The following is a 22,931-nucleotide window of genomic DNA, read 5'->3' on the forward strand; positions in this document are numbered from 1 at the left end:
GATTTCCTTGATTTTTTGTATTTTTTATTTTTGTGGTATTTTATTCAGCATTTATAAGCATTTTGAAGCAAAAGAACTTTTAAAAATATCTAATCTGCCATATTGCCAGAAGCAAATATCTGCCATTCTTTTGAAGAACAAGACTATCTTGAAACTCCATGGTGTGTTTAACTTTATCTATTCATTTTATCACTATATCCTCATGTTTTTATTAAGCACAATAATGCAATTACTATATTACCCACTTTACAGACAAGAAAACAAAAGTTCATGAAAGTTGAGATTCATATATGTCTATATCTAGACAGCTACTCCAAACTAATTAAACATACATTCTGGGAATAGAAACTAATTTGAAGATTATCTTAAATTTCCTAGGATTAGGAGGTGAATGAGAAACATTTTCAGAATTATTTACATTTTGCATTATCCATGCCTGGCAGCAGAGTGAGCTGTGTGACCTTGGGCAAGTCTCTTAGCTCTCTACTTGGTTTCAAAGCACTTACTTCACAGAATTGTTGTGACAATCAAATGAGTTAATTCGTATAAAGCATGTAGAAAAATACATGGCATACAGTTAATATTCAATAAGCATTAGTTATTATACCATATCCTTCCCATTAATATCATTTTATACACATCTCCAACAGCATGGAAGACTGAGCATTGCCTATATACACTTACAAAAAAGTTAATGCTTACTTTGAAAAAGCCATGTTTCTGGTTGCGCTGACCAAGCCATAAATTGCTTCCTGGGGGTAGGTTGGTATCAGGAGGATCTATCACACGTTCATAAATCCTGTCGGGGCAAAGAACACAGTTACTAATAGGGAAGCTCAAAGCAGAATACACTATTTGAAGTACACATGGTATGGAAAGATGAAGCCACTATGTGGCACCCTTTAAATGACAGCAACATAAATGTAGAGATCCATTTCTTAATAGGTCTTAGACACAGGACCAGGGCCTCCCTCCTGACTTTCTATCCTCTCTCTTTTGGCAGCAGAGACAGGAAAAGTGTGTACTCTGAGAAAGGAACTTTATTTAAACTCAGTGAGGAAAGTGGTTTTACTCCACATGCTACAGATGAGAAAGCTGAGGTACAGAGAGAGTGAATGGGTCAACCAAGTCAAGAGAGCCAACAAGTAGTGGAGCTGGGGTAAGAACACTCAGCTGCCAGACTCCAAAGCCAGCGTACTTTGCTTTGCACTCCACTCCTCCCTGGCTTTGGTTTATTTAGCTGCTACTCATTTCTTCAATAACCTGGCAGGACCCTTTAAACAAGCAGGCAGCAGCTGCCCAGATGGTAATGCCCTTGGTCTACAACATCAAAAAAAGAAGTCGTTATCCAATCAACAAATCTTCATTAGCACCTTCTGTGCTCCAAGCTCCCCATCAGGCAACAGGAGAGAGCAAAAAAAAAAAAAAAAAAAAAAAAAAAAATCAGGCACATGAAGCAATAGGAAGGTAATATGTTTACATGAAGAAAATCCTCATAATGTGCACAGGGGCATATAATTAACACAGAAGAGGCAACACCCCCAGGGCTTTTGGAGTTTCCCACAGAGCCTACAGAACAGTGGTGTGGCTCTGCCAAGTCCCAGTTAGTCACAAATCACTGTCCTCTTTAGAAATAGTCCCTGCAGCCACCAGCTCATCACAAGCCTCCACCTGACCCCTGGCAAGTACCTCTCAGCATCTCAGTGCTCAGAAGGGGAAGGAAGATCTTGCCAGAGAATTGTCCTTCTCCTTAGATGCTCAGAAGATTCTGGGGCCACTATTGGTGGGTTTCAATTCCCCATAAGAGCCCTTCCCATTCCTTGCATTCCTCAGTCCTCACTCAGAGCAGCTACTGGGATTCAGGTGTGTCCAGAGGTCTGAACAACTCATTGGTCTGCCCTGTTGTGATGGAGCTGACACAGCCTGCCAGAGGGTGACGTATTCCTCTGGTGGCTCTCAGAAGCAAAGTGCAGAAGAACCAAAAGACTGTCCGGTTGTGTCAAGGAAAGCGAGTGATTGCAAGCCTGCTGCAGTTGGGAGTCATCGTGCTGCAGCCTTACATCTCAGCCACATCATCCATTAGTCTACTAGTCCCTAGTGGAAACATGCTGTTTCCCACCAATACGTGCAAGGTATTCGGCTGACAAAGCTCTAAATATATCAGTACTTTCTCTACTAGTTATCTTTCCACTATAAATGGAGGCTCAAAACAAGGGAGCAAAAAAAAAAAAAAAAAAAGTTTCCCTAAAAGACAGGCTGTTTCCTCCACAAGAGTCCAACATTTTTTGTATGTCAGAATGGAATCATTTTATGTAAAATAATTTGTCAAAACTGCTTTAACATGAAAACCTGCTGTAAACTTCAAAAAAAAAAAAAGTTTTCTTCTAAAATTAGTGAAAAACTAGAAACAAGCCAATTTTACAACAAAGGAGAAATGCATAATTTATAATAGATCAACTTGATAGAATTTACTACAGTCATTAAGAGTGATAAATATGCAGGTTATGAAACATGGGAAAGCAGATACAAAATAATTCTCACTGGAGAAAAGTGGAATGCAAAATTACATCTATATGTACTATGGAGATAATGCAAAAATTATGTTCAATGTGGGTTAAGTATCAGAAGAGCCAGAGAGAAATGGAATCGCTGTATTTAGGTGAAGAGGTAAAAGCATAATTTTCTATAAGGTTGTTTTACTAATAAATTGAAAATGTTGTCAAACCATTTAACTTAACCTGCATTTTAAAGCATTTGCCTCTGTCGGGGTGAAAGGAACTTTCAGTTCAAAAGCTTTCTCTTTTGGTTTTCAGCATGCTAGAAAGTGAGTTTCAATAGGCAGACTAGGCACTAAGTCAATGTTTATAAATTGCATGAATGAAGAATGAATGGATGAATGATTAAAAGGACCAAGTTCCCATCCTGCCTTATCTTTCACAAGCATAATAACTCTTCATGCCTTAGAAATCATTGAGGAAGCAAACATCTGAGGCTCACTATCAGCTAAAGCAAGGCGACCCAGGGCCCCTGTAGCAAAGGAATGTGCAGGTTGATTTCCAATGTCATAGAGCCCCTGCCAGGACCCCTTCCTGATGCCAAGGAAAGTCTGCCCACTGCTGCCTTCCCTGACAGCCCTGCCAGTTTGTTCCAAGAGGCCGTCCTCACCAGGGAAAGCCATGCTGCAGCAGAATCACCAAACTGGATACATACATAGCAACATGAACAGTGCTTAAAAACAAAACAAAACAAAACAAAAAACACAAAGGAAATCTAATCAAACCCAAATTGAAGGACATTCCACAAAATAACTGGCTGTGCTCTTTAGAAGGTCAATGTCATGAAAGATAAAGAAAGGCTGAGAATTAAGAAGCCAAATTAAAAAAAAAAAAACCAAATGCAAGGCAGGATCCTGGATTGGATTCTGCGGTAGAAAAAAATAATCCCATAAAGACAGAGTGGGAAAATTGGTGAAATTTGATTAAGGTTTGTAGATTATATAATAATATTTTATCAGTATTAAATTTTGAAATTGAGTGATACATACTTAAGTGAATGCCTTATTCTTAGGAATATGCAATGAAGTATTTAGGGGTCAAATGTTATGATGTCTGCAACTTGAAAGGGTTCAAAAACAATAATAATGTGTGAGTATGTAAATACACACATAAATATATACCACATTAGAGAGAAATAAAGCAGAATCTGGGTGAAGAATACAAGGCTATCCTTTTCACCATTCTTGTTAACTTTTACATAAGTTTAGAGTTATTTTCAATAAAAAGTTAATAGAGTAAATAAAAACAGAATGAGGTGGTCTATAATGCATGTAAATTAAAAATACACATACATGCAAAATACTTTTATCTATTATCCAAGGATACATACAAATTTAAAGACTGACATCGAGCATATCATAGTGTTTTCCAAAGGAACAGAGAAAGAGGGGGAAGGAAATTAATTAATTAAACAAACACACAAAAAAAGGGGGTATTGCACAGATTAATGCTGATAACATAACAAAAATAAGAAACAGGATTATCACATCTCTCAGTACCTGGTGGGGAGGGGAGTCAATACACAGCCGTAAAAATTATATTGCTGAAGAATGTGTAATAAAATGGAAAGATGGCCTGAATTAATTTTAAAATCAACTTATAAAACAATATGGACTGTAAGAACTATATATTGCATATATATACACATATTTTTACAGATATGGATTCATACTCTGTATAATTTTAGTAAATACACATAGCTATGTATAGCTGGGTATTGGGATTATCCTCTTTTTTTATTCTCTGCACTTTCTAAAAATTCTATAATGAATGTGTATTGCTTTTACAGTAGCTTTAAAATCAAAGTAATTTTTCCAAAAACTCACATAAGAAGAGTCAATTCCCTATGCTCTCTCTCTCCCCAGACATGGCCCAGTCATTCAGCAGTTTACTTCCTCTATGCTGCCCACATGCAGAAAAATACAATCAGTATCTTGGCAAAAAGGCTGCTGATCCCTGAGGCACAGTTTGGATTGACTGGCTCCTGGAAACAGGCAGGTAAGGCACAGTGATCTGTCACTTACATCTCATATCCTCCAAGTCAAGTGAAATGAAAAGTCAAAGCAAATAGAGTGAACTCCTTGCTCTCCAGTGTGGATACATCTGGCATAACAGTTAATGAGGTTTCATTCACATCAGCAGATATCTGACTGCTTACAATGTGTGGGACACTGTGCTGGGCTAGGGGGTGACTCTGGCAAAATTAATATGGCCATGTCCTTGTCCTCAGGTCAAATGGCTGAGGCAGACAGATAACATGCATGCACCCACCTTCTAATATGATGCAATAAATGTACCATTCTATGGAAACAGAAAGGAAAGAAACTAGTTCTGCCTATAATAGTCAGAGAAGACTTTCCAAACAAGTAAACACTAGAGCTGAATTTTAAGTGAGGAATAAAGTGGAGTTCGCAGGATAGACAGTTCTACAACCAGCCCTGAAAAGGCCCTTAGTGTATGCCAAGCATCTTACTGAGGGCTTACCATATGCTAATCCACTGAATCCTCACATGACCACCATTAGGTAGGTGCTCTTAGTTCAGCAAGGTCAAATGACTCGTCCAAGGTTAAACAGCTTGTGCGTGGCAGAGCTGGTAGTTGAACCTGGACCCCAGGATCTGTGCTTTTAGCCACCTTGTTATATGGCCTCTCCAGACAAGAAAGAAGGGCAGCTCAAGCTATGAAAACCCCATCGGAGCTATTGTTTTTCAAAGAGTTAAAAATATAGGAAAACAGAATAGTAAATACTTGCAAAGCAAATAATGAAATATATACTGTAATCTTGCTTGGATGACTCAAAAAGTACTTCAAGATTTGGCAGTTTTTAAATCAGTTCTGAACAGGAGATGATCTGATTTGTGTGTCCTGGTACATCCTCATATTGCACACAGCCATCTCTTTTTCTTTTTTAATAGAGCAATATGAGGACCTAAAAATCACAAATAAATTGAAATTCCTAACTTGACTTATTCATCAGGAAGGAAAAGGGGAAACAAGTTCATGTTCCAAAGCACGTGGCCAAGAGTGGTTCGTTCTCCTCCCTGAACTCGCTTCCTCCTCCTGCTGGGATCACAGCCACACTACCTGTTCTAGTTTGCTAATACTGCTGGGATGCAAAACACCAGAGACAGATTAGCTTTTATAAAAGAGGGTTTACTTGGTTACAGTCACAGTCCTAAGGCCATAAAGTGTCCAAGGCAACACACCAGCAATCGGGTATCTTCACTGGAGGATGGCCAATGGTGTCCGGAAAACCTCCGTTAACTGGGAAGGCACGCGGCCAGCGTCTGCTCCAAAGTTCTGGTTTCAAAATGGCTTTCTCCCAGGACGTTCCGCTCCAGGCTGCAGTTCTCAAAAATGTCACTCTTAGTTGCACTTGGGGTATCTGTCCTCCCTTAGCTTCTCCAGAGCAAGAGTCTGCCCTCAACGGCCGTCTCTCATCTGCAGCTCCTGTGCCTTCCTCAAAGTGTCCCTCTTGGCTGTAGCTCCTCTTCAAAACATCACTCACAGCTGCACTGAGTTCCTTCTCTTTGAGTCAGCTCATTTATATGGCTCCACTGATCAAGGCCCACCCTCAATGGGTGGGGCCATGCCTCCATGGAAATATCCCATCAGTTATCATCTACAGTTGGGTGGGGCGCATCGCCATGCAGACAACCTAATCCAAATGTTCCAACTTAATCCCCACTATTATGTCTGCCCCACAAGATTGCATTAAAGAATATGGCCTTTTCTGGGGGACATAATACATTCAAACTGGCACACTACCTTTCCCAGCTTCCCATGCAGTTAGACGTGGCCACAGTATGCAAATGGAAGGGATGTACATCACTTCTATGCCTGCACGTGCCCCCTGCCCCGCACACACACGCAATACCTCCCTCAAGCATCTTGCACACTCTTTCCCATAATCAGTTGACTGGAAAAGATTCTAAAGGTTAAGAGGTAGGCAGAGCCACAGGTGGAGAATCCACAACTGCTAAATGGTGATGTGGAAGGCCACCTGTCAACCAGATACACCCACTGAACAAGTGAGCAAGAAATAAAACTCTGTTATATAAAGCCACTGGGATACAGAGGATTTTCTGTAGCAGTGGCTAATATTATTTACCCTAATAAATATACCAGTGAAAAATAGAAAGGTTAGTGACTATCATGTTTTCATGCCCACAAAGCCAAGAGGTGATTGAGATAGCATAAGATCACAAAGAAAACATGAATTTAGGAGCAAATAGATTTGGATTCAAATTTCTGTTCTACCTCTTACTAGCTCTATGACCTTAATCAAGTTATTTAATTTCTCTGAACCTCAGTTTCCTCACATTAAAAAAATGGGGACATTATTGTTGACTGCATGTATTACAGTATTAAATGAAGTATGTTTACTTCAAGAATCTTACTTGGCACACAGTAAGTGCCGACATTCTTTAAAACCCTCTGAGAATGCAGAGCTACATGGTCACATGACCCAATCCAGCCCACAGGCTGGTATATATACTTACCTCCAAAGAGCTCATGTGTATTAATTTGCCAGGGCTGCCATAACAAAGTACCACAGGCTGGTTGGCTTAAACAACAGGAATTTACTATCTCAAAATTTGGGAGTCTAAACATCCAAAATCAAGGTGCCCTCAGGATCATGCTTTCTCCAGCATCTGTAGTGGCCGGTATTCCATAACTCAAACTCTGCCCTGTCAAACGGTTCCCCCTCCCCATCTGTTTCTTACTGTCTCCTACTACTATATCCAAATCAAATTTCCTCCACTTATAAAGACTCAGGTCATACTGGATTAAAACCCACCCTGATTCAGTCTGGCCCCACCTTAACTAATAGGGTCGTCAAAGATCCTACTCATAAATGAGTTCATGTCCACAAGACCTGGAGTTAGGACCTGAAAATGTCTTTGTGGGGAACATGATTATTCAACCCATAACACTGTGACTCCCACCAAATGATTTCACTGAGATGGGTTATCAATGTCTTTAGATGTTTAGGGTATACAGTTTAAAGAAATGACATCACTGTCTCTTGGGGCACACTGAAGGGCATAAGATTCCAATGTTGAAATACAAGAATTTAGAGTTTATTTGGTAGTAAGATTCCACCACTTTGACAATTTAAAATTCCAGAAAAAAAAAACAAAGGAATTAACAGTATTAATTTCTGTTGCTGTTTAATTTGATGTTATGGAGCAAGCTGATGATCTATTTAAATACTAAATTTTGGATTAAAAAAAGAATTTTAGAACCATGTATCTGTTATATGACACCCTAATACCATGGTACTTTAATTATTTTCATTTTAAAATATTTTTCTTTAGCTTCTTTTGATTCTTTTAAACTCTAAATCACAAACTTTTCTATGTAAATTACTCAAAATTCTAAGTAAACATCTTATTTAATTTCTCTACATTCTTCCAAAAATGTAACTCTTTAACCTTCACAAAAGTTTGATTTTTGTTGAGAGTTCATATGAATTTTAGGACTCTGCAAAATTATCTTAGCTCTTTGCTTATTGACTGTCTCAACCTACCAGACTGTAAGCACCTTGAGAGCAGGGACCTTGTCTGCTATTTTCATATCAGCATGCTCAGAAAAGATGGGAGAAGGGTTCAGGAAAAATGAAGAGGTGGAAGAAATATTTGTAATTTATTAGACTGTGGTTTCAGACATAAAATTTTACACCAAACCAAAAAATGTATTACATCTATTTACATTTTCTGTGAGTAAAATAAGACAAGACACTATTCCTAACACTTTTGCCCAGCCCCATATTAGATACTTATTTGGAACCATTAACTGGATTTAGCAAATCTACAGAAAAGGATTCCAGGAAAATGAAAATTTCAGCAGTGAGCAGAAGCTCCCACTCGAAGCTCTTCCTTTAGACTGCCCTTACACAGTTTATAGACATTCTATAGACTTTACTGCACCTATATATCACATATATGTTTAATGCACATATGTGATTTACAGTTTTCTGGGAGAAAGTTTCATTAAAATGCATCCTTTTTAACATATTAATTGTTTATATATCCAGACTGCTCAGTATGTCAGTTCTTTACTGATATCTGAGACTGTCTCCACTTGAATGATCTGTTTAGACATAACATTTTCCATGCTTCAGAGCACAACACTGTACCTCCCACTACCCACTGGGATCTAGAAGACTCTGGTCCTGGATGGGTCTGCCTTCTAAGCCCTCCATCCCAAGGGAGGAAGAATTAGGCTTTCAAAGAACCTCTGTGCCCAGCACAGTCACTCTCAAGTTGTGCCTGAACTTCCTAACCACTACAGCCACCAATTAACTGCTGGATCTAGAACAAATGGGACCTTCCCAGCAGCATCCCTGAACCTACTCAGCTGACTCCTACACTGAGGGATCTTTCCTGACCAACCTGTATAGAGTAGCCCCTAGCCACCTGGTCACTTTCCATCATTTAGTTTATTTTTCTGTTATCAAAGCAAATGACTCTCCAAAATTATCTTAGCTCTTTGCTTGTTGACTGCCTCCTCCTACCAGACTGTAAGCACCTTGAGAGCAGGGATCTTGTCTGCTGTTTTCATATCAGCATCTCCAGTGTGCAAAAGAGTGCCTAGCCAAAGGACATGCTTACTTCATATATTAACTGAATGATCACTCAAATGAGTGCTCCCTTGATACTGCCTTCAGAATGGGAGTGCTATAATCAGAGAGTTATGCAAGCCCTAATGTACCATGTATGGCAAAGACTTTATGAAGACCGATTAGCAAAACTGTGAATAATCCAGACTGGGAAATCAGGTGGTCAAACTCGACACTTTACATTAGTAAGATAATCCTAGCAAAAATGAACTCAATAAAAAATGAAATGTAATAATCCTTGTGCTAGTTTGGATATATTATGTCCCACTAAAAGCCATATTCTTTAATGCAGTCTTGTGGGGGCAGATGTATTATTGTTGATTAGGTTGGAATCCTTTCATTGAATGTTTCCTTGGAGACGTGACTCAAGCAACTCTGGGTGAAATGTTTGATCAAATTATTTCCATGCAGATATGGACCATGCCCATTCAGGGTGGGTCTTGATTTAATCACTGGAGTCCTATAAAAGAGCTCACGATCAGAAGGACCCGACAGCAGCTGAGAATGATATTTTGGAGAGCAGGTAAGGGAGACATTTTGGAGACGACGGCTGCAGGCAGACTTTTGCTGACACTTTGCTCCGTAGAAGCTAACAGAGGACAAAATGCCCCAAGAGCAACATTTTGAAGAATGCACAGGAGCTGAGATTGGAGCTGGAACACAACTCAGGATCAACAGATGCCAGCCATGTGCCTTCCCAGTTAACAGAGGTTTTCCAGACACCATTGGCTTTCTTTCAGTGAAGGTATACTTGTGTAGATGCCTTAATTTGGACATTTTCACAGCCTTCAAACTGTAAATTTGGAACCAAATAACCCCCTTTATAAAAGCCAATCTATTTCTGGTATTTTGCATAATGGCAGCATTAGCAAACTGGAACAATCCTTTTTGACCATCTTTCTCACCATATCTAGCTCATGAGATTTACACAAAAAGGTGAAAAGAAAGAGCAAGAGGTGCCCCTCTTACTGTTGTTCCACAAGAAAAGAGAGAGTGATGCCCAGTTAGAATGTGTCAGGTGGACAACTCACTAAAATGAAAGCCAGATAGATATATCTCAGAAAGAGCTAGAAAAATAGTCAGCTACTTGAAAATTAATTAGATCAAGCATAGTCCTTTTTATACATGCATGATCTACTGCTTAAGTTGATGGCATTATAATTAGCCCTAATTTATCACATTCCCAAAGGCTTTCTTTTGTTTTTTTATTAAATTCAGTTTAATTGAAATACATTCACACACCATACAATCATCCATGGTATACAATCCACTGTCCACAATATGATAACATAGTTATGCGTTCATCACCACAATCTATCTCTGAACATTTTCCTTACATCAGAAAGAACCAGAACAAGAATAAAAAATAAAAGTGAAAAAAGAACACCCAAATCATCCCCCCATCCCACTCCATTTGTCCTTTAGTTTTTATCCCCATTTTTCTAGTCATCCATACACTAGATAAAGGGGGTGTGATCCACAAGGTCTTCACAATCACACTGTCACCCCTTGTATTCTACATTATTATATAATTGTCTTCAGGAGTTCAGACTGCTGGGTTGGAGTTTGGTAGTTTCAGGTATTTACTTCTAGCTATTCCAATGCATTAAAACCTAAGAGGTGTTATCTATATAGTGCATAAGAATGTCCACCAGCGTTCCCATGGGCTTTCTGATACAAATAATGCATTCACTTCCAAAACCAACTAAAATTTACCTTTTCTTTTGGCCAATGAAAACCCAATTCCCACTCAGACATGCTTCTGCAGCCTTTTGCTCACTTGAGCCATTAAACAAGGTGCTGCCTATTAAGCTGTGTTGGGAGAATTATGTATTGGAAAATTTTGCATGCCATTAGTTTCTATCAATATTTTAAAGTGTAAGTATCTCATTTCTGGTACAACACCATGCAAAATTAAACATCCAGTCAAACATAAAAACTGCTTGAGAAGGAATGAACAACACAAAGTGTAACTGATATGCTCCTTGAGAAAGTCAGTTGTTGAAACAAGGGCTCACATTAAGAATTTTCTTCACAAGGTACAGTCTCTCTTTATTCATGACTTTGGTTAGGAATGTACTCACTAGCAAGTGTCCTATCTGCTTAAAGGACCAGTCAATATTCTATGAAGAAGTCAATTTTCTGTTACAGCCCTCAGCTCAACAAAAAACAAGGCAGTGATCTGACAATACTACCTATGAAGGAATACTGAATTTTTATTTACCTGGACAAAGAAAGGCCTCTGAAGGGAATCCACAGTACCTTTCCCAATTATATAGAAGAATGAATTTCCAATGTAAACTATGTGAATCGACATGTATTATGCCACTGTTCAATGAGACAATATGAAGCCAAATGAGATACTAAATGAGGAGGTTTATCTTGGGCTTTGCCCAGAATTGAAGAAAAGCTCTCTCCCTGAAGAGGGAAGTTGCAATGACCTTACTGTGCTAGATACAGGCTCCTCCTCACAGCCTTTTAGCTGGCACTATTGAATATCAAGATGCTTGTCTTCATCTGCCAGAGGAGTTGTCACAAATACCACAAACTGGTTTTGGCTTAACATTAGGAATTTATTGGCTCACAGTTTTGAGGCTAAGAGGTCCAAAATCAAGTATATCAGCAAGACTTGCTTTTTTCCTAGAATCTGTAGCATGCTGGTGCTGGCTGCTGCCCACTTCTTGGGTTCCATGGCTTATCTCTTTGTCTCTGGCCACATGGAGATGTCCTGTCCTTTCACTGGCCCTTCCCGTTTCCGCTGCCTTCCGGCTTCTCCTCTGTGACCTTCTCCTTTAGATTTCTAGTTTCCTCTCTTTATAAGGCCTCCAGTATAATGGATTAAGACACACCCTCATTCATTTGGGCCACACCTTGATTAAAAATAACATGTTTAGGACGTCTTATTTACAATGGGTTGCCACCCACAGGAATTGTGATTAAGAACATGTATAAATTGGAATTCCTAATTTATTCTACCACAGTGCTCCTTGGAGAAATGTTTCCTATTCAGAATATAACATATTTCCCATCCAAATCCCCCTCACTACTATGGTGGTGGGTGACCCTGCACATGTGGCCTTATGCTAAAAGGGGTATAACACAATCTGCCCCCTCTCAGCTTCACAGGGCAAATGTGAGAATAACCTGAATTTCTTGAGCTTCACCTGAAAAGCGAAAGACATCAGTGGTGTCATTAGCATTATTCTAGGTGCTGAAAAATGTTGTGCATTCATTCTACACGCCTGTAGAACTGCACTCTACAAAACACTTCCTCAAAACTTACTCACTGTGACTAGAGTGTTTACCTAACTGTGTACACTGATGAACTACCTGTTTGATTTCTGTGTCAGGTTGCCTGGCTGTTGCTAATTATTTACCATATGGAATAAGCAGCACACAGAGCTTGTACCAGAAGGACATGAAAGGAAAGCCCTGAAGAGGAACTTTGCAAATATCTCCTACCAATCTGTTTAACAAGCCCAGATGACACTCAACAAATGACAAGATTAAAAAATGCATATGTAGACAACCTTTTTTAGGTTCTAAAGAATTGGGGTAGCTGGTGGTGGATACCTGAAACTATTAAACTACAACCCAGAACCCATGAATCTCGAAAACAGTTGTATAAAAATGTAGCTTATGAGGGGTGACAGTGGGATTGGGAATGCCATAAGGACCAAACTCCACTTTGTCTAGTTTATGGATGGATGTGTAGAAAAGTAGGGGAAGCAAACAAACAGACAAAGGTACCTAGTGTTCTTTTTTACTTCAATTGCTCTTTTTCACTCTAATTATTATTCTTGTTATTTTTGTGTGTGTGCTAATGAAGGTGTCAGGGATTGATTTAGGTGATGAATGTACAACTATGTAATGGTACTGTAAACAATCGAAAGTACAATTTGTTTTGTATGACTGCGTGGTATGTGAATATATCTCAATAAAATGATGATTAAAAAAAAAAAAAATGCATATGTACCACTGTACAGGAGAAAACAGATTGTAATTGGGGAGAAGGACTATAGGAACGAACACAGTATGTCCCCAACATGTAAGAACTGAATTCTGAGCTAAATCCATGCTGAGCACAGGAAGGAGGACCTTAGCAGAGCTCAACAGCTTTCCAAACTGTTTCTTATAAGCTGGCTGACAAGTAAATACAAATGCAATTAAAAAAGTGGAGGCAAAGTTGAAATCTGGAAGGAGATGCTTCTTATTGTGGTACGAGAAGGCAGCAGTATTCAAATGAGATTAGAAAACGCTCTGGAAGGACTGCCAGAGAAGGGGGATAAACTCCCTCCAAGGAGAAAAGAGGCCTTCTCTTTTGAAATCTAACATTGAAAATGAAAGGTCTTATGCTTAGGATGACTGTGCTTCTCAAAGACAATGCGCAATCTAAGATTTAATAAAAACACATATTGAAAAAAATACTTGGCTGTTTCATGTGTAATTATATGTTTAACTTTCTGCAGAACTGCAAAACCATTTTCCATAGCAGCTTCACCATTTTACATTCCCACAAACAATGTAAAAGGGTTCCTATTTCTCCACATCCTTGTCAACACTTATTATTTTCTGGTGTTTTTTTTTTTTATAAATAATAGCCATGCTAGTCTGTATAAAGTAGTATCTCATTGTAGTTTTGACTTGCATTTCCTAATAGCTAATGATGTTGACCACCTTTTCATGGGTTTTCTGGCCATTTATATGTCTTCTTTGGAGAGCTGTCTGTTCACCTCTTTTGTCCATTTTTTAACTGGGTTGTTTGCCTTTTTAAGTTGATGGATTTCTTTATATATTCTAGATATTAATCCTTTATCAGATATGGGGTTTTCAAATAATTTTTTCCGTGTAGGTTGTTTTACTTTCATGATAAAAATCCTTTGAGGAACAAAAGTTTTTAATTTTGATGAGGTCCCATTTACCTATCCTTTCTTATGTTGCTTGTGCTTTGGGTGCCAAACACAAGGTCCTGAAGATGCTGCCCTACATTTTCTTCTAGGAGTTTTATAGCCTATTGAGGTCTTTGATCGATACCGAGTTGCTTTTTGTAATGGTGTGAAGTAGGGGTCCTCCCTCTATTTTTTTTTTTTTTTTTTTTTTTTGCAAATAGAGATCCACTTTTCCCCAAACCATTTGTTGAAGAGACTATTATTTCCCAATTGAGTGGTCTTTGCCACCTTGTCAAAAATCAGCTGGCCATAAATGTGAGGGCTGATTTCTGAGCTCTCAATTCTATTCCACTGGTCTATGTGTCTGTCCTTGTGCCAGTACCATCTGTTTTTATTGCTTTGGCTTTGTAAGAAGTTTTAACATCAGTAAATGTGAGTCCTCCAGCTTCATTCTTCTTTTTCAAGATGGCTTAGCTATTTGGGGCCCCCTTAATCTTACAGATAAATTGATGATTGACTTTTCCATTTATGCAAAGAAGATTCTTGGAATTTTAATTGGGATTACATTGAATCTATAAGTTGCTTTGGGTAGTTTTGATATCTTAATAGTATTTAGTCTTCTCATGCATGAACATGGAAGATCCTTCCATTTATTTAGGTCTTCTTTGATCTCTTCCAGCAATACTTGGTAATTTTCTGTGTACAAGTCCTTTACATCCTTGGTTAGATTTATTTCTTTTAGTTTCTACTGTGGGTGGAATTTTTTCTTGAATTCTTCTTTCAATTGTTCACTGACTGTGCTTAAAAATGAGTGATTTTGGCATGTTCATCTTGTACCCTGCTATTCTGCTGAATTCATTTATTAGATCTCGGAATTTTTTTGTGAATTTTTCAGGATTTTCTGTACATAGGATCCTATAATCTGCAAATAAGGAATGTTTTACTTTTTCCTTTCCAGTTTGGATGTCTTTTATTTCTTTTACTTGCCTAATTGCTCTGGCAAGAACTGCCAGTATAATGTTGAATAACAGTGGGACACTGAGTATTCTTGTTTTGTTTCTGGTCTTAGAAGGAAAGCTTTCAGTCTTTCACCATTAAGGAAGATTTTTTCCTTCATTCTGTTAATGTAGTGTATTACATTAATTGATTTTCTTATGTTGAACAAACTTTGCATACCAGGGATAAATCCCACTTGATTATGGCATATAATTCTTTTAATATATTATTTGATTCAGTTTGCTGGTATTTTGTTGAGGATTTTTGCATCTATATTCATAAGAGATATTGGTGTGTGGTTTTCTTTTCTGGCAGTATCTTTATCCGGCTTTGGTGTGAAGGTGATGTTAGCCTCATAGAATGAGTTAGGGAGTGTTCCTTCAATTTTTTGGAAGGGTTTGAGCAGAATTTGAGTTAAGTCTTCTTGGAATGTTTGATAGAGATCCCCTGTGATGCCATCTGGTCCTGGGCTTTTCTTTGTTGAGAGGGTTTTGATTACTGATTAAATCTCTTTACTGGTAATTGATTTTTTGAGATCTTCTATTTGTTCTTGAGTCAATATAGCTAGTTTGTGTGTTTCTAAGAATTTGTCCGTTTCATCTAGAGTATCTAATTTATTGACATACAGTTGTTGATAGCATCTTCTTCTAAGTCCTTTGTAGTAATGCCCCCTTTTCATTTCTGATTTTTTTTATTTATACTCTCTTTTTTTCTTTGTCAGTCTAGTTGAAATTTGACAATTTTATTGATCTTTTCTAAAACCAACTTTTGGTTTTGTTGAATCTACTGTTTTTGTTTTATATTTCATTTTTCCCAGCTCTAATCTTTGTTATTTCCTTTCTTCTGCTTGCTTTGGGTTTAGTTTACTCTTCTTTATCTAGTTTTTCCAGTTTTGAGATTATGTCTCTGATTTGAAGTCTTCTTTTTAATGCAAGGATTTAACTTTCTTTTTTTAATCAACTGTATGAAAAATAAAAAAATAAAAAAATAAAAAAAAAAAATACAATAAAAGAACATTTCAAAGAGACCATAACAAGGGAGTAAGAAAAAGACAACTAACCTAAGATAACTACTTTACTTCCAACATGTTCCTACTCTACCCCAAGAAAGTTACTTAATATAGCAACATTTCTGTGAACTTGTTCCTACTATACCCATCAGAAATTAACAGACCATAGTCATTCCTGGGCATTCACAGAATATTAAATTTACCCATGATAGCTTATCTGTTCTTCTTGGATTATTGTTCCCCCTTCCTTAATTGCTCTCTATTGCAATGCAAGGATTTAGAGCTATAAATTTCATCTCAGCACTGCCTTCACAGTATCCCGTAAGTTTTGGTATGCTGCATTTCATTTCATTTGCCTCAAAATACTTGGTAATTTCACTTCTGATTTCCTCTTTAACTCTTTCATTATTTAAAAGTATGTTTCTTATTCTCCACCAATTTTTGAGTTTTTCATTTCTCCCTCTGTTATTGATTTAGTCTAGCTTCATTCCATTGTTATTGGAGAATATACATTGTATATCCACTTGGCAGGGATAGTAAACCTCACACTTGGAGAGACAGAGAGACACTGCCCCAGAAATTACAAAGGTTGCCTTTGAGTGACTACCTACTATATGCAAGGATTTTACACTCTTTATAATTCTTGTGATAACCCTAAAAGGCAAGCATTGCTACACTCAATTGACAGATGTCCACAGAACATCAATGACTTGCCTAACACCATTCAATAAATGGTGAAGCTTAAATTCAAACCCAAGTGTAAATTTCTGCTATGCCATACAGTCTTATAATCACCTATAGATCCTACCCTTAAAAAGTCAAATATTCAACCAATGAATTACATAAATAATGTGAGAGAAAGATCATTGGACTAGAATCAGAAAATCTTCATTTGTGTTCTACCCTTACTATTTATAGTTCAGTGACTTGGGGCAAGTTATTGAACTTATCTGGATCCTCAGTGTCTTCAGCCATCAACCTTTAATGATAACACCTATTTCACAGATTTTCCACAAAACAGATAATCTACATAAAAGTAGTTTGTAAATTCTAAAATGCTTCACAAAAGTGGGACATTATTAATGTTATTAGGTCAGATCAGTGTTCTTATCTTCATAGAAAACTCTAAAAAATTCTTTAATTCAAAATATTTTCAGAAAAAAAATTACCAGAAACCTCATCTGAGTCAGTTGGCTCAACTGGTGAGAGCATGATACAAAATGTCAGCTTCACAATTCTACAAAAGAGGACCTCAGGTACAGAAATCTAATAGGAAAAAGAGAAGAATGTGACCCTCCTAAAACACCCCTAGGTGTTGCCTCTGGTGGCACATTGAGGCCACAGTCATTGGTCCCTCTTCTCCAGGTTCACAGACAAAATGCCCTACCCGAAGAGTTCAATTATACCCCAGGCTAGCTGCCTCCAAAATGTTTGCTGATGCTCACAAGAGTGGGTGATAATTTAGTGCAAACCCATTTTACTATTCACCTCTATAAAGGTTTAAAAGTTATGCCTACTGATGTTAAATCAAAAGTCTGCTGCTCATACAACACATATTGGTAAGCAGGATTCTCAAGGTCAGAAGGGACATTGAAGGTCTTCTGATCCAAACTCCATCTGCTACCTGTCATATTAATATATAAATATCCAAAAGCCATCTGTCATGCAGTGAGTGTATGTGACATCCTCCTGTAACATTTTAAAGCTTCCCTGAGCAAATGGACGTCTCCCCAAAGGCCAGATGATTGACCATTTCCAAACAACCCATGTGAAATATATCATGGTCCAGCAATCATGGTAAGAGACAAGGGAAATATTTTGCTTTCCCTCCATAAATTACTGGTAAAGCCACATAATGTGTTTTTGGTCTCCCTGAACATTGGCATCCTCAGGATTCAAATAGGGATCAGTATTCTTTCACCTTTTGACTTTTTCAGGACCTCGGAAAGCGGCAGTAAGGTTCCTCAGCAGTTCCCAAATCTGGCTAGGCATTAGAACAGCCTAGTAAACTTTTTGAAAACACAAATTCCTATGGCTCTCATAAAATCACACTTACAGAATCTGAAGCTCTGACAAGAAGCCCACCCAAGGGTTAGGTGGCTTCCTTAAGTGAGAGCCTGGTCCCGTTGCAGACTGGGGTCTCTGAAGGGGCCTTGATTTAGCACTATCTGCCCTTAAGTGGCAGTGAGCCTTGATCGAGCACCTACCCCAGTCATTCCACTATACCCAAGCTAGTTTACAATACAAGCAGCTGGGACTCTGATTAGGGGCGAGTATGGCAAGTATTCTCCTCAGTAGGAATGTTACTAAAAGTTTTCTATTTGAATAAAAGAACAAATAGGAAAGCAATATAAAGAAAAAAAATTCATCATAGCACCTTTTTGTGAAACATACAAAGAAGTGAAAGATTAGATAAATAGATAGATAATATGTGGGCAGGAACATGTAAATTTATGTTGATAGAAATAATACATCTCTGCCCTCGGCAATAAACAAACAACTACAATTTAATTTCAAATAATAATAAATGCTATGAAGAAATATAAATCAGGGTGATCTGGATATTCTCCATCTGCCCCTCCAGATCTACTCATTGCCTCTCTTTGCCTTGCTCTGTGCCACAGGAGACTGACCTTGGGTCTTTATCAACAGTTTCCCTCTCTCTGTAAGTCCCAGTTGTCCTCAGCCAATGGGAAATATTGGCAGGAGTGCAGGAAGAGATTGAGGTTTGGATACTAATTAGTTAATATGTAAAGGACATAGCCCAGGACATAGCACAGTGCTTGGCACACAGAACTGGCTCAATAATGGTAGCTGCTCCTATTAAGAACAAAAATAGAGTGTAGAAGGTTCTTGCATACTAAGTGGCCCTTTCATTTTTTTCTCTCTCAGCTGCTCTCTATAGTCTTCCCAATATAAATGTGTCAATACAAACTCAATTGTTTTTTAATAATGTTTACATAGAGGACAGCTTGTGTGCCTTAACTTCTGCTTTGTAGCAAGTACACTGAATTATTCATTTTAGTTTGGGGCTTTTTGTTGTAAAAAGTAATCATCTTCTTGAGAGAAATTTTTATTTTCTCATGTTATCAGTCCTGTCAGACTTTAGAAGTTCACAATCACTGAAGAAGAGCAGAGCAATTTAGATAAAATTTCCTGTTCTGAAGGAAGACTTTTGTTATTAAGTATGAGGCATTCATAGTAACTGCCAGTTGTTTAATCAAAAAGTTATTGTTCATTGTGGAGGAAAAATTGGAGTTTGGAAAAACAATGGGGTAACAACTCCCAGACAAAATGTGCCTGACGAAGTTTCAAATTCTTTTCAAACTCTGTCTCATCATTTAAACTATAATGGCCCATTTTTTATAAGGCATTTCATGGATGATAAGAAAATCACCAAGAAGACTGAGAGCTCCCACTCATCTCATCAATATCTCCTTTCTTGGTGGCCTCTTCATGTTCAGGTTACACGGCAGAACTAAAGATAGTTTTCAGAGATGTCTTCAACCTATTATTAAAGATACACAAGTGATTCCTTTAACTTCACAACCAAAATAAATAAAAGAAAAATTAAGATGGTGGGGGAATTATAAAAAGGAAAAGGATTTGCATAGTAGTAAGTGTTGGGGGTGGGGCAGGTTTGAAGAATGCTAATGGGAAAAGAACAGGCCCAGGGGTCAGAAGGTCTCATTCAAAATTCTGGGCTTAATCACTAAACTTGATATGTGACCTTGAACAAATAATTTCATCTTCCTAGGATTATGTCCTGGGCTGGTTTGAATCTGTTACATACCCCATAAAAAGGCATGTTCTTTAAAGCAATCTTCTGGGTGCAGACTTATTATGGGTGGGATCTTTTGATTAGGTTGTTTCCATGGAGATGTGACCCACCCAACTGTGGGTGAGACCTTCTGATTAGATTATTTCCATGCAGGAGTGACTCTACCCACTCAAGGTGGGTCTTCATTAGTTTCCTGGAGTCCTTAAGGGAACTCAGAGGCCAACACAGACACAGATGATTGGAGATGCAGACAGAAAGAAATTTGGAGATGCTAAACTAAGAAATGAAGCCCAGAGTTTGCCCCAGAGAAGCTAAGAGAGGACCTGCAGATGCTTAGAGGGAAACAGCCTGGGAGAACAAGCAAGAATGCACAGGAGCTGAGAGACAGAAGCTAAGAGAGACAGAATCCCATAAACATTTTGAGGAAAGGCATTTTGAAACCAGAACCTGGGAGCAAAGGACCAGCAGATGTCAGTCATGTGCCTTCCCAGCTGACATAGGTGTTCCAGACGCCATCAGCCTTTCTTCAGTGAAGGCATCCTCTGTTGATGCCTTGGTTTGGATACTTAATGGCCTTAGAACTTGTAACTTAATAGATCCCCTTTATAAAAGCCAATCCACATATGGTATTTTGCATAATGGCAGCTTCAGCAAACTGGAAAAGATTTTGGTACCAGAGAAGTAGGATGCTACTGTGATTTGTTGGAATGGTTTTTTAAATGGATAAGGGGAAGAAATCCTGGAAGAATTCTGAGGAGCTTGATAAAAAAAGCCTGAATTGCTTTGAAGATACGGTTGGTAGAAATAAGGACTCTAAAGATACTTCTGATGAGGCCTTAGACAGATATGATGAATGCGTCATTGCAAACTGGAAGAAAAGTGATCCTTATTATAAAGTGGCAGAGAATTTGGCAAAATTTAGTACTGGTGTTGGATGCAAGGCAGAATTTGAAAGTAACAAGCTGGGATACTTAACTGAAGAGATCTCCAAACTAAATGTGGAAAATGCAGCCTGGCTTCTTCTTGCAACTTATAGTAAAATGTGAGATGAAAGAGACAAGCTGAAAACTGAACTCTTGGGTACAAAGAAACCAGAAATTGATGGTCTGGAAAATTCTGGCTCCCAGAAAGTGAGACCCCAGAGGATAGTGTGCCACATGAGGATTTAACGAAACCTGGAACCAGCCAGCCATTTTACTAAAAGCCAGGATTGGAGATGGAGTTTTCCAGAAAGGATATGTGGAAAGTCCTATTGTTCAATGGTTTTGACCCTTGTATGCTGCATGCCAAGCCAACAAATTGTTTGCAAGATCTGTATAAATGGAACCACTGCCAGTCTGGACTGGAGGGGATGGAGAAGGGACAAATTGAAGGAAAGATGAGAACAAGGGCAGAACCATGGAAGCTAAGGTCTGGAGTCAAGAAACCTTGGGCCAGGAGAGTGGACCCATTCAAGCATGTGAATAGGGTGAGTTTAAGAGTGCCCCAAAGTTTAAGAGTGCTGCTACCTATGGTTTCTCTGATGTCTGGGGAATTGAGGGGAGCTTGGCTGCTTCATTGTTCAGAAAGAAAGTTGGTGCCCCAGGCCTCAGAGAAGGTGGAGAACATTCCCCAGGGATTGGGGAGAGCCTGGCCACCTCCCTACTGTTTGAAGAGGAGAGAGTCTTTGCCCCAGAGATGCAGAGTCCAGGTGGCAATCTGATGCTTGAGGAGGGTGGGGCTGAGAAGAAGGTGGTCTCCTCAATGCGTGGATATGATGGAACAATCACCCCAGCATTTGGAGAGAAAAGGGCTGCCATGAAGGCCCTTGAAAAGGCTGGAACTCCCACTTTCTCAAGCCCCAAGGATAAGACTTCTTTCTATAAATGACTCTCAGGCTTTGAAATCTAATGAAGTTTGCCCTGCAAGTTTTAGGAACTGTTTTGGTCCAGTGACTCCTGTTTTTCTTTCAGTTTCTCCCTATACAATGGAAATATTTATTGTTTGACTGTCCCTCCTTTGTATATTGGCAGCAGATAACTTGTTCTAAGTTTCACAGGTCCACAGCCAGAAGAGAATTTTGCATTAGGACAGACCACGCCTGTAACTGATTTAGATAAGACTTTGTACTTATCTATTGATATTGAAATGATTGACACTTTTGTGATATTGTGATGGAATGAATGTATTTTGCATATGGAAATAACACGTCTTTTGGGTGTCCAGGGGGTGGAATGTGCTGGTTTGAATCTGTTATGTACCCAATAAAAAGCCATGTTCTCACCTGTTACATGGGGAAAAAAGAAAATGATGCCTGCCCTAATTACCTATTTATTTCAAGGCTCAATGAGGTAATGCAAAGCAATTGCATTGAAAGGGTCGCCTAATGCTAATGTGAAGTAGCAGAAGTAAAGAGGTGTTGAACCACCCGAATGCTTTTTGGCTTTCCAGCCCCTTCCCAATACCCAGCTATATCCCTTTCCTTACATTCCATGAGAAAAACTGGTATCCTTTTAATAGCCTTGCCTTTTTTCTCAAGTTATTCAAGGTGCTTTCTGTTACTTACAAAGTGTGTTAACTAACAAAAAACTGTCTAGGAAGATACCCTGAAAGCCATACAATTGTATATTCAAATGAAACACTCCAACAAGTCTTGGGATGTCCACTCACCAGTGCATAATATGCAGATAAGAACTGCAATCTCACCACATCCAGGTCTTATTCCTTGACACCCTATGATGTAATAAGCAATTTATGAATTTGTGGGCAACTTGAAAGCAGAAACCAGCTCTTTATTTGCCTTAGCATCCCTAATGTCTAGACTAGTGTCCTGGCACAGAATATATGCTCAAAAACAGTGGTTTTCAATTTTACTTATTTTTGCACTTGTGCACACAAATTCTATCAGTCTGATCAGTTCTTGTACCCAGCCATGTTCCTGTGATTGTAGAATGATTATCCAGTGGATAAAATGGCTATGTTCTCTCTGCCTCATAAGTGGATTCACTATCTACCAGCACTTACATTACTAGATTGATGGAAGGGTTGAAAGGTACATTTTTTATAGAAGTAGTGTGTTGGAATAACTGGAGAATTA

General features: G+C 38.5%; 1 protein-coding gene across 1 annotated transcript in view; it reads right to left on the minus strand.

Moving 5' to 3' along the window:
- NELL1 (neural EGFL like 1) overlaps positions 1 to 22,931 on the minus strand; it is a 925,820-nt gene that overhangs the window by 716,385 nt on the left and 186,504 nt on the right. Inside the window, 1 exon segment of the mRNA XM_037838459.1 lies at positions 703 to 799. Within this exon segment, the coding sequence (XP_037694387.1) occupies positions 703 to 799 (97 nt within the window).

Source organism: Choloepus didactylus, chromosome 6, assembly GCF_015220235.1.
Source record: "Choloepus didactylus isolate mChoDid1 chromosome 6, mChoDid1.pri, whole genome shotgun sequence".
Lineage (NCBI taxonomy): Eukaryota > Metazoa > Chordata > Mammalia > Pilosa > Megalonychidae > Choloepus > Choloepus didactylus.